The sequence below is a fragment of the Canis aureus genome, chromosome 25 (assembly GCF_053574225.1).
Source record: "Canis aureus isolate CA01 chromosome 25, VMU_Caureus_v.1.0, whole genome shotgun sequence".
Lineage (NCBI taxonomy): Eukaryota > Metazoa > Chordata > Mammalia > Carnivora > Canidae > Canis > Canis aureus.
This window is the reverse complement of record NC_135635.1, coordinates 24,892,136-24,905,038: the sequence shown is the minus strand read 5'-3', so window position 1 is coordinate 24,905,038 and position 12,903 is coordinate 24,892,136. Positions and strand designations below refer to the sequence as shown.

The 12,903-nt window shown below is 37.2% G+C and overlaps 1 protein-coding gene across 2 annotated transcripts in view; it reads left to right on the top strand.

Moving 5' to 3' along the window:
• Nucleotides 1-12,903, top strand: part of ETNK1 (ethanolamine kinase 1) — a 62,920-nt gene that overhangs the window by 25,282 nt on the left and 24,735 nt on the right. For both annotated transcript variants that reach the window (XM_077870778.1, XM_077870779.1), the window contains exon 3: nucleotides 9,835-9,975. In XM_077870778.1, the coding sequence (XP_077726904.1) occupies nucleotides 9,835-9,975 (141 nt within the window). The remainder of the gene's footprint in view (nucleotides 1-9,834; nucleotides 9,976-12,903) is intronic.

Here is a 12,903-nt window from a genome sequence, read left to right as displayed (position 1 = left end):
AAAACTGCACCATGTACTCATGAGAGAATTAGAGTTTAAAAGGTAAATGGTATCTTGTGAAAGTAGTTTTAACTTCATAAATCTGAATAGATTTGACTCTGTAGGGATCCTGGATCATATATATATTTTTAATTTAATTAATTTATTTGAGAGAGAGTAAGAGAGAGCATGAGCAGGGGGAAGGGCAAAGGGAGAGGACGGAGAAGCAGACTCCTCACAGCAGGGTGCCTGATGCAGGACTCTATCCCAGGACCCCTGGATCATGACCTGAGCTGAAGGCAGTTGTTTAACTGACTGAGCCACTCAGGCGCCTCTTCTTTTTTCTTTCTTCTTTTTTAAAAAAATTTTATTTATTTGAGAGAGGAGAGCCTGGATCACATTATAAAGTTGCTTCGTTAACACACTGGTGAAAATGGAGTAGAACAGTATTTACCTATTTTAAACTGGTTTCAAATAGTATTTAAAAATATTTTGGCAGAGAAATCTATTTACTCAAACCCCAGTTTTTAACCAGATAGTCTCTTTCCTTATGTGAGTGTACTGTTTAGAATATATTGAAGGACCTGATTAATAGATATTATGTTTTTTCTTATGTGTCACATTTTTTTGGTCTTTAGGTTTGTGTGCGTGTCTGTATCAGATTTATTTATAAATCCTCAATTTTTTAAAAGATTTTATTTATTTATATGAGAGAGAGTGAGTCAGTGAGAGAGAGAGAACATGGGCAGAGGGAGAGGGAGAGGCAGACTCCTCTGCTGAGTAGGGAGCCTGACATGGGGCTTAGTCAGCTGAGTCACCCAGGCTCCCTCATAAATCTTCAGTTTTGTTCACAATGTTTGAGATACATCTATATAACAGGATTAAAAGTGATTAGATGCACAAATTAGGTCAAAGGAAAAGCTGGAGTTAGATTCAGATACAAAAAGTATATTCCATAAGGTTGTTAGAGAAGGTCCATATGAGCTTCCTAGTAACCAAAGCAGAGAGAAAAATGTTAGTTTTTTTTTTTTTAATTTTTATTTATTTATGATAGAAAGAGAGAGAGAGAGAGAGGCAGAGACATAGGCAGAGGGAGAAGCAGGCTCCATGCACTGAGAGCCCGACGTGGGATTCGATCCTGGGTCTCCAAGATCGCGCCCTGGGCCAAAGGCAGGCGCCAAACCGCTGTGCCACCCAGGGATCCTGAAAAATGTTAGTTTTAAGAGTCAGTGTCCAAAAGATTTAAGAAGAAAATTACTTAGGGTCTGTAACCATTTTTACTGGTGTAGCCATTTTTTTTTTTTAAGATTTTATTTTTTATTTATTCATGAGAGACACAGAATGAGAGAGAGAGAGACAGAGACACAGGCAGAGGGAGGAGCAGGCTCCATGCAGGGAGCCTGACGTGGGATTCGATCCCTGTCTTCAGGATCAGGCCCTGGGCTGAAGGCGGTGCTAGACTGCTTAGCCACCCGGGTTGGCCTGGTGTACCCATTTTAATTGCTTTGTGAAACCCATACTTTATTTATTTGATGTTGACATTCTTATGCTGTCTTTAACACACAAAATTTAAACTGCATTTGAACTATTGTCAGTGGGTGCTGTGTGCTGGTCAAAAAGTTCACATTCAGGAGATTTTTCTCTTGATTGATATTGGAGGTCTAGGGCAGTTTTTTTCTCTTATAGTGATTGTGGAAAGTTATAAAATCTAAAGCCATGTGAAATTCTATATATGGCATTATATCTCTGCCGCTAAGGATACACAGTGAAACCAGACTGCTTCAGACTTACGAACTATGTGAATTTGGGGATATTACTTAAAACATTTTGTGTTTCAATTTTCTTATCTAAAAAATGAAAATAATAGTATTTACTTCTAGGGTTGTTGTAAGGATTAAAGTTGTTAGTATATGTAAAAAGTTTAGAATAATACCTGGCATATGTTAAACACTATGTAAATGTTAGCTTTTATAATTATTACTATTTTTTCTGCAAGACTTTTCATATTTTATGTGACTTAGGCAGAGCTTCTAACAACCTGGACAAGAAAGTATTAAAGTAGTTAGGCAAATTATGGACGTTATAAATCAGTTGGCTTTATTATGCTTTTAGAGACATTTTCTGAATTTTAAAATTCACAGATTTTTTACTTTTGTGTACTATTTATTATAATATGTAGTATTCCTTAAGATGTACGCAAGCAGCATGTAGATGTAGCATACCAAGTAACTATTGCCACTAAACCCCCCTTCTTGTTTGTGACAGACAAAACTAACCAATCTTGGAGTTCTTTAGTTCTGAACATAGATGAGATTTCAGAATCTTACTTAACTAAGTGATTTTATGTATTAACTACCCATGAGTAGTCCTCTTTTTGGGGTTTTTCTTTTAATTGCCTCAAGGAGACGATTTTATATTAAAATGTCAAGATTTTATTTTTAGTTGATCCTAAAGGAAAAGGTAGTAATGGGTATGTTACAGTTCTTATTAATTAGAGAAATTGTGAAACTGATAATGGTGGCTAATACTGATACAGCGCTTAATATGGGCAGGACACTTTTGAACACTGTGTGTGTGTGTATTTTTAAAGATTTATTTTAGAGAGAGAGTGGTAGGGGAGGAGCAGAGGGAGAGAGAATCCCAAGCAGACTCCCTGCTGAGTACTGAACCTGAAGCAGGGTTCCATTTCACAACCCTGAGATCATGACCTGCTTGAGCCAAAACCAAGAGTCAGAAGCTCAACCACTGAGCCACCCAGGCTCCGCTATATCTATATTTTATTTATTTATTTTTTAAAAGAGATTTTATTTATTTATTCATGAGAGAGAGAGAGAGAGGCAGAGACACAGGCTGAGGGAGAAGCAGGCTGCAAGGAGCCCAATGTGGGACTTGATCCCGGATCATGCCCTGGGCCAAAGGCAGCTGCTTAACTGCTGAGCCACCCAGGTATCCCTATGTATATTTTAATATTTTTTTTTATTAAGTAAATTATGCCCAGTATGGGGCTTGAACTCATGACCCCGATATCAAGAGTTACATGCTCCACTGACCGAGCCAGCCAGGTGCCCCAAAATATTTTATGTATATTAATAAATTCAACTCATAATAATTCTAGGGAATAGATAATGTTAAGATCTCACTTTAATAGATGAGAAAAGTAAGGTGTAAAGATTTTAAGTAATTTGCCTAAGGTCATGTGGCTAAGTGAAAGTATATCCCCCAAAATAACAATGAGTAAATCTTTTTACTTACTGAGAAAAGATCATAAAGTGTAAGGAAAATAGTAAGGCCGTTGTTACATCACATAGAGAAAGTTACATGAAAATTTGTAGAATTGAAGTGAAAAGACTCAAGAAAATTAATGCAGACTTTATCCTATTTATTGATTTGTGATTATTCTTCATAATTAAATAATTGTCATTAAGTTTACTATAGAATTTCTCTTTTAGAAGGAAAGCTTTGCATAATTGGTCTTAAGTAATCTTAAGTAAAAAGAATAATTATAGTTTTTTTTGACATTCTTTTTTTTTTTTTTTAAGATTTTATTTATTCCTGAGAGACACAGAGAGAGACAAATGAGGCAGAGACACAGGCAGAGGGAGAAGCAGGCTCCATGCAGGGAGCCCAACGTGGGACTTGATCCTGGGTCTCCAGGATCACGCCCTGGGCCAAAGGCAGGCGCTAAACCGCTGAGCCACTTGGGCTGCCCATTGACATTCTTTTTTATTTAAGATTATTTTATTTTAAGATTTTATTTATTTATTCATAAGAGACACACAGAAAGAGAGAGGCAGAGACACAGGCAGAGGGAGAAGCAGGCTCCATGTAGGGAGCCCTATGTGGGACTCCTTCCTGGGACTCCAGCATCACACCCTGGGCTGAAGGCAGATGCTAAACTGCTGAACCACCCAGGAGTCTCAAAGATTTATTTATTTTGGAGAGCGACCCTGAGATGGAGAAGGACAGTGGTGAGAGAGGTAGAGGGAGAGACAATCTCAAGCAGACTTGCTGCTGAGTGCAGAGCCCCACACAGTGCTTGATCTCACAATCCTGAGATCATAATCTTAGCTGAAATCAAGAGTTGGATGCTTACTGACTGAGCCACCAGATCAAGAATACTGAAGTTTTGCAAAAGCTCGCTTTGGTGTTTGATACCACGTCATAAACATGTTTGCATTAAGTCAACTATATGACATTCTGAAAAAGCCAAACTGGAGACACTAAAAAGATTGATGGTTGCTAAGGATTAGTGGGGAGGGAGGGATGAATTGATGAAACAGGATTTTTAGGGGAGTGAAAATGTCCGTATGATACTTTATTTATTTATTTTTTTTAAATTTTTATTTATTTATGATAGTCACACAGAGAGAAAGAGAGGCAGAGACACAGGCAGAGGGAGAAGCAGGCTCCATGCACCAGGAGCCCGATGTGGGATTCGATCCCGGGTCTCCAGGATCGCGCCCTGGGCCAAAGGCAGGCGCCAAACCGCTGCGCCACCCAGGGATCCCCGTATGATACTTTAATGATGGATACTTGTCAAATTTGTTCAAACCCATAGAATGTACACCACCAAATGTAAACTGTGGACTTTGGGTGTCAATATGGGTTCTTTTGCAACAAATGTACTGCTATGGTGGAGGATGTGGATAATGGAGGAGGGGAGCTTCTTTTGGGTAGGGGGCGTATGGGAAATCTCTGAACCTTCTCAGTTTTTGCTGTGAACCTAAAACTGCTCTAAAAAACAGTCTACCAGAAGTCGTTTCCTATACTTTCAGTTAGATCTACTTATTTAGAATACGCATTTATGATATTAATACAGTCATATACACATTTCATTTGAAAAAGAATGTCGTTAGAGACCAAAAAGCAATACTTTTAATTAAGTTCTATGACAATTGGCTTACAATGAAGTTGATTCACAATTATATTGAGTTGACTCACAATTTTGAAAAACAATAGAATGGGGGTTGAGAAAGGAAGCAAAACAAGATGATAGATTATGGTTAGTTAACACTATGAGTAGTTACACTGGCTATTTATCCTTATTTTGCAATTAAATTGGTTTCAGATTATGTTGTAATTCTCTCATGGGATATTTAAGTGTTCAGAAGGTTTTGTTAATTACTGGAGAACAGAGTATAGAAAGAGCTAATCGAGGGAAGGGCATATTAATAAAATAGTTGAAATGTAAATGATTTTAGAAAGGAATGTTTTATTATTTTCAAATATGTACAGTGAGGTACTTTTAAAAAAATATCAAGTAAGCAATTGAATAAATGATAATTCTAGAGCTCCAGAAGAGGTTAGGGATCTAAATTTAGGATGACGTACTTATATTTAGCTTTTCTCCTTTAAAAAATGAATTTCATATATTTATGATAAAAATGGGTCTTTGATTTATTAATTATTAAGGCTTATTTCTAATTTCAGATTACTTAGGTGTCACATTTGAGCCATTGTTACTAGGTAAGCTGATCTGCAGCCAGTAATCCAGACTGATTAATCATAGCTTTAGTAAATGTTGATTGAGCCTAAGGTCAAGGTCTACAGTGCTCTCCTGCTTTGGTTCATTCTGACCTAGCTACTTGCCTGTATTGTGATTGTAAGAGTATCTACTTGGAATATAAGAAATCTGATTTATATTTATGTTTAGAGAAAGAAAAGGAATTCAGACTGTCCATGCTCTCCTAGTAATTTGTAGTGTGTGACAATAATCTTAGAAAAAAGTAAGCTGGGACATCTGGGTGGCTTAGTGGGTAAGCATCTGCCTTTGGCTCAGGGCGTGATCCTGGAGTCCCGGGATCGAGTCCCACATTGGGCTCCCTGCATGGAGCCTGCTTCTCCCTCTGCCTGTGTCTCTGCCCCTCTCTCTCTCTCTCTCTCTCTCTCTCTCTCTGTCTCTTCATGAGTAAATAAATAAAATCTTTTAAAAAAAGAAAAAAGTAAGCTAAATAGTATACACAGAAGAACAGAAATGATTTTCAGAAAAGATCTATAGAGTTTACTGTGGTATACTGGGGAAATCAGGCAGTGTTTCAGGGAGATCACTTCTGAACTGGACTTTAAAAATTTTTTTTTTAAGATTTTATTTATTAGAAAGAGAACAGCATAAGTGCGGGGCGAGGGGAGGGAGGGGGAGAAGCAGGCTCCCCACTGAGCAGGGAGCCTGATGCAGGGCTCAATCCCAGGACCCCTATGATCATGACCTGAGCCAAAGGTATACACTTAACTGACTGAGCCACCAAGGTGTCCCTGAACTGGACTTTAAAGGAAGAAGCAGAGCACGGTAGAGACTGTGAGGGAACGGTATGATAGATAAAGATGAGTTGTACCAGGTTAACACTTAGTAATTCAGTTAATAGAAATTTATCATAATTTGTTTTATTTGAACTTTTCTGTGGCAATCAAGTATTACAGAGACCTTCAGAAAATTTTAAAAAATTCACAGATGTTTAAATAAAAATTCACAGATGTTTAGGAATTTTTCTCATCAGATGTTTCTCTGAAAGTTGCTTTTTACTAGGAATCCTGCCTGCAGTTTAATTAAAAACTACCCAACAACAGACATGATGGGAGGAAATGCAGTTTAAAATGAATTATTACACACTTATCAAAGAGCATAACTAGAAATCACTGACTTCCAGTGCTGGAACGTGTATTGTAGTGGAACTGGTATATCGTGAGTTACAAGTAATATTGGCAGTTTTGGAAGTCAGGGCGATATATGATATAATATGTAATTTATAAAAGAAAGTATGTTTATGTTATAACAGTTCTTATATTTGGTTATAACCAAGGCACATCAGCACAAATAAATATGCTATTAAAATGATAAGTTTGAACAGTGTCCAAAATATGCAGAATGGCTGATGTAAAGCTAAGAGGAAGAAATCAGCTTAATAACTGAACTGTGGCTACAGTCACACAATAATTTGCTTATGTGAAAATCCAAGGGAGTGTGTTAAAAATGAAACTATTGGAGTGGTAGGATTATGGATTATTTCTCAATTAAAAAAATTCCTGTTATTATTATAATGCTCTTTTTAAAAGTTTCCAAGAGTGGGGGCAATTAGTATTAGTGGATATTTAAAAAAATTCTCTGAAGCCTTCAAATTTTCAAATGTTTTGCTTTATTGAGGATGGGATTTTATTTTATTTATTTATTTATTTTAAAGATTTTATTTATGAGAGAGAGAGAGAGACAGACAGGCAAAGGGAGAAGCAGGCTCCATGCAGAGAGCCCAACATGGCTCGATCCCAGGTCTCCAGGATCAGACTCTGGTCTGAAGGTGGTGCTAAACCACCATTTTTTTGGATATATAGCCAGAAGTAGAATTGTTGGATCATATGGTAATTCTATTTTTATTTTTTTTGAGGAACTACCATACTATTTTTATCAACTGCACCATTTTACATTCCCACTAATATTTAAAAAAAAAAAAAAGGGATGGCAATTATAATTATGCAGTTACAGGCTTATCTGATCAGTTCAGCCATGATGGGATGAGAGTAGGGAACAGGGCATTCTTTTTTTTTAAGATTTTTATTTTATTTATTCATGAGAAACGCAGAGAGAGAGAGAGAGAGCAAGAGTGGCAGAGGGAGAAGCAGGCTCCATGCAGGAAGCCTGACGTGGGTCTCAATCCCTGGGCTCTAGGATCAGGCCCTGGGCTGAAGGCAAACCGCTGAGCCATCCAGTCTGCCCTGCATTCTTTTTCTAATAATAGCTTCAGCCCAAATCAATAGCATCAGTCAGAGTTCCTGAGATCAAACCTTTTGGCTTAGTTTGAGTAATATGCTCAGAACCAATCATTGGGGAACAAATACAGAAGGATGGAATGCTCTGGGCAAGTCTGTGTTCTATCTTAACTCCTAAAATTAGTGCTGCAGATGGGATAGTTTGGATTGAGGTCAGTTCTGGATGAACCCATGAACTAAAAGTGAAGGGGATGAAGCTTTCTCCAAAGGATAATCAGAACTCCTTTGCTACTAGAAACTAGGTAAATAATATTCACTGTAGTATAAAAATGTGTATTTAATCACAATACTGCAATGCTAGATTCTCTGTATGTCTTAATCGAACAGCTGTCAAATAAATACTTTTGCATATTAAATCATTTGAGAAACTAAACATTTTTTTTTAGAGGAAGGTGGAGGGAGGGGCAGAGGGAGAAGGAGACAGAATCTTAAGCAGGCTCCATACCCAGTGTGGAGCTATCATGGGCTCAATCTTATAACCCTGAGATCATGACCTGAGCCGAAATCAAGAGTTGGGTGCTTAACTGACTGAGCTACCCAGGCACTCCAGGGAGCTTTTAAATATCTTGATGCCTTGGCTGTATACTCTAGATCAATTAAGTCAGAATTTCTAGAGGTAGTACCTATGCCTCTGTTTGTTTTTTTAAGTTTCCAAAGTTTGTTTTCCGTATGGAGCCATGCTGCAGAATCTGACCATTCATTATATCAGTGTTTCTCAAACTTTACAGTGGATTAAGGTAATCTGGAGATCTTGTTTATTTTTTATTTTTTTATTATTTTTGTTTGTTTGTTTTTTGAGATCTTGTTTAAAATGCAGAATGCTGCTGGGTACCTGGGTGGCTCAGTTGGTTGAGCCTTTGATCCAGGATCCTGGGATTGAGTCTTGCTTTGGCTCCTTACTCAGTGGGGAATCTGCTTGTTCCTTTCCTTCAGCCTCCCACCCTGCTCATGCTCTCACTTTCTCTCTCAAATAAGTAAATAAAATCTTTAAAAAAATAAGTGCAGTGAACTGGGGCCCACTCTCAAAGATTGTGATTCAGTAGATCTGAAGTAGGGCCTCAGACACTCCTAGGTGGCTCTATGTTATTGGTCCTAGAACTATGTAATGCTGCGAGGAGCATTACATTAGATTGTGAGCATCTTCAAACCAGCCAGTTTTTAAGTTCTTTAATTTGTAGTACTTTAAGTCATTTTCCTACCTACTAGTCTATATAGGCTGTTTGGTAACTTATTTCTATTTTATATACTTATATTAGCATGTGCTCTTCTGGGTTCTACAGGATACAAAGATAGCATGGATACAGGTATATACAGTTTCAAATTATTTTGTTGTTTGGTTCCAGGAGATTGATTCTGATATCATGAAATCTTAATGTTTGTTCAGGCAATTTGTCTTTAACACAGTTGTAGAAAATAACTTCTAAAACCCATTTACCGGGGGATCCCTGGGTGGCGCAGCGGTTTGGCGCCTGCTTTTGGCCCAGGGCGTGATCCTGGAGACCCGGGATCGAATCCCACGTCGGGCTCCCGGGGCATGGAGCCTGCTTCTCCCTCTGCCTGTGTCTCTGCCTCTCTCTCTTCTCTCTCTCTCTCTCTCTCTGTGTGACTATCATAAAAAAAACAAAAAAACAACAAAAAAAAAACCCATTTACCTGCCAGTGACCTTTTTACTTTAGTCTTCTTTTGTCCTTTAACCTCAGTGACTACAAAGGCTCAAAATTCAAAGGACTCAGTGGAATTTAAATGTATCTGATTAATGTGTAATATAGGCCTTGAAATAATTTGTAATTATGTATTGTCCTGTTGGTCCTAACCATTGCTTATGTAATCAGAATAGACCACCTACTTCCAGACGCTCACCCTCTTTTGGACATAATTATTTGTTGACTGAATTAATTGTAGGTGTTTCTTCCTACTGATGCTTTGAAACATTTGTTTGCCTGTTCTTGTGAGCGTTGACTTGACACAAATTACTTTGACTCTTATACTAGGTAAAAATGAAATCATGTTATCAAATGCATACTAAGTTATTTTAGTTTACTCATGAACCCTATGATGCTTAATGTTTTCTTTTTATGCTGTTTTGTTTTAAAACAGGCTCATAGCACGTCAGCTTGCTAAAATCCATGCTATCCATGCACACAATGGCTGGATTCCCAAATCTAATCTATGGCTAAAGATGGGAAAATATTTCTCTCTCATTCCCACAGGATTTGCAGATGAAGACCTTAATAAAAGGTAAATTTACTTTTACATTTGAAATTGTTTTAGCCTTGTTTTTCTATACATAAAAGGTTTCAGAGAGAGCTTACAAGATTTTTGTGTATAAAGTCTGGTTTGGTTGCTCTTTTCACATTTGATTAAATTAGCCCTGATTCATTGGACCTTCAGGTGGCACTACGGAAATATAACTGCCCCTCCCCCCACCCAACTCAAAACCAAAGCAAAACAGAAAAAACACTCTACAAAAGCCAGGGGTAGGGAGTGGGTAGAGGTACCCAGCCAAGAAACAAATATATTTATTTAGAAGTAAACATAGTGTTATGATTGCTAGGAATGGTACTTCATGCATGGAGTGAGTTGGTGATGGAGCCCTTTTTAAAAAATTCTTTTTGTTTAAAGCTGTTTATTATTTATTTGTTTATCTTTTAAGATTTTATTTATTAATTCACGAAGGGACACAGAGGCAGGCAGAGACATAGGAAAAGGGCGAAGCTGGCTCCCCAAGGTGAGCCTGTTGCGGCACTCCATCCCAGGAACCTGGGATCACGCCCTGAGCCAAAGGCAGACACTCAGCCACTGAACCACCCAGGCATCCCTATTCAAAGCTGTTTTAAATATGCCAGAAGATTTACATTGGTGCAGTGTAGTAATATTGGAGTGTGAAAACATTTGGATTGTCTTAGTTTACTGAGACTTCAAATCTATTATGAGGTTGAAAATTCAGTTACAGGAGTCTTACTCAGCTTTTTTTTTTTTAAGATTTTATTTATTCATGAGACACACACACACACACACACACAGGAACAGACACAGGCAGAGGGAGAAGCACCTGGGCTGCCCTTACTCAGCTTTTTTTTTTTTTTTCCTTACTCAGCTTTTGTAAAACTGACTCCCCAGGTTCCAAGTAGGTATTTTATTATTCTTTGTATAAAAAAATTGTAAATTAATATTTATTTATTGATTTATTTTTTTAAGATTTTATTTATTCATGACAGAGACACACGGGGGGGGGAGAGAGAGAGAGAGAGAGAGAGAGAGAGAGGGAGGGAGGGAGGGGCAGGCAGAGACAGAGAGGGAGATGCAGGCTCCCTGTGGGGATCCTAGTGCAGGACTTGATCCCGGGAACCCAGGATCACAATCTGAGTCAAAGGCAGATCAACTGCTGAGCCACCGAGGCATCCTGTAAATTAGTATTTAGAATCTTATATGAACATATTTTTATAGTCTGATTACTACTAGGACAAAAATTAGGAATTTTATTTTCTTCTTCTTATGTCTAAAACATACTCCAACTTTTGTATTCAGGAAATTTTCATCTAAGAACAATAGAGACAGAGAGGACCTATAGAGTTTTTCATGTTTCTCTTTTTACTATTTATTTTATTTTATTTTATTTTTTTATTTTTTTATTTATGATAGTCACAGAGAGAGAGAGAGAGGCAGAGACATAGGCAGAGGGAGAAGCAGGCTCCATGCACCGGGAGCCCGACGTGGGATTCGATCCTGGGTCTCCAGGATCGCGCCCTGGGCCAAAGGCAGGTGCTAAACCGCTGCGCCACCCAGGGATCCCTCTTTTTACTATTTATTAGGGAAAAATCGCTGTATTATTCTGTTGAATTGGATTATTTTAGAGATTAGTTTGATTCACTCAGTGTATATGTGTTTATTTGCAGGTGGTTTGTCAAACTTTGAATTTGTTAGGGATAGTAGATAGCCATTAACTGGGATAGATAAACATTTGTCTAAGTGTGTCCAGTGTGCTAGATTCTAAGAAGTGATAGTGTAAAAACACAAAATCCTCTTTTGAAATATCAATTTTATTGAAGAATTCTATTGAAAAATTTAAAAATAATGAAGTATTGGCAATAGTGAATGTATGATTTTCTCGACTTTTTAAGATAATGCAGTTTAGAGATAGTGTAGTATTGTGTGGATTAAGAGCACAAGATGCTGGAGGCAGCCTGCCTAGGATGAAGCCTTAATTCTGCCAGTTAACAGTTCTGCTTTGTAAGCTGGGGCAGAAGTAAAATGGAAATAAGAGTAGTATATTTACCTTTTAGAGTTTTTATGACAGCTCATTGGGTTAGTATGTACAATGTAGAACAGAGCGCAAAAAGCACTCTGCCCTAATAGATAATATACAACGAAAATGTTAAAAACAGTTAAAATATTAGAAATATGTTTCATATTTTCTTCTGTTCCTTTTTGTTTGTATATGATTGTAATAATGTTCAATCCTTTGAGTTCTATTATTTCTGTTCAACTCTTTACCTTTTAAATAGGTTCTTGAACAATTATACCATTTTGAAAAGAGTGTATAAGGATTGTATTTGGAAGCTGTGTTTAGAGAAGAATGCAATATTGGCAAATACAGGCAGCAACCATCTAAGTAGGCCACTTTATTAAAATTAAGTTCATTGACAGTCTTTATTATATTGTACATTGGAAAAGTAAGGCGCTAATTTGAGTGTAGAGAAAGAATGAAGAAAACTTGGCTTAAAGTGTTAAGGGAAGAGGAAGCATAAACTAACAGCAATTTTGTAAGCCAGATGGTGCTATTGAGGAATGAGTGGTAGCACTCTATTTTTGTTTCATTTTATTTTTATCAAATGAGTATAAATATAGTGTAATAAATAGTACAGAAGAGTGTAGGATTAAAAAAGCCATGAACTCTAGTCCTCTTTGCTACTCTGCCTACCAGACTTCCCAGTCTCACTACTTTGAAACTATTTCTATAATAGATAATGGAGTATTCTAGATATGATTTCATAGACAATATCTGATGATTATCATAGAATTGATTAGGTTTATTAATAGTGATAGTCTGTTGACTTTGATAGGTAGATTTAGCTGATTTGTACTACATTCACCCTTCCCATAGACATTTTAGTTTTTTTAATAAACTGTCTTTATAACTTTAAATAATATACTTAAACCTCTTTT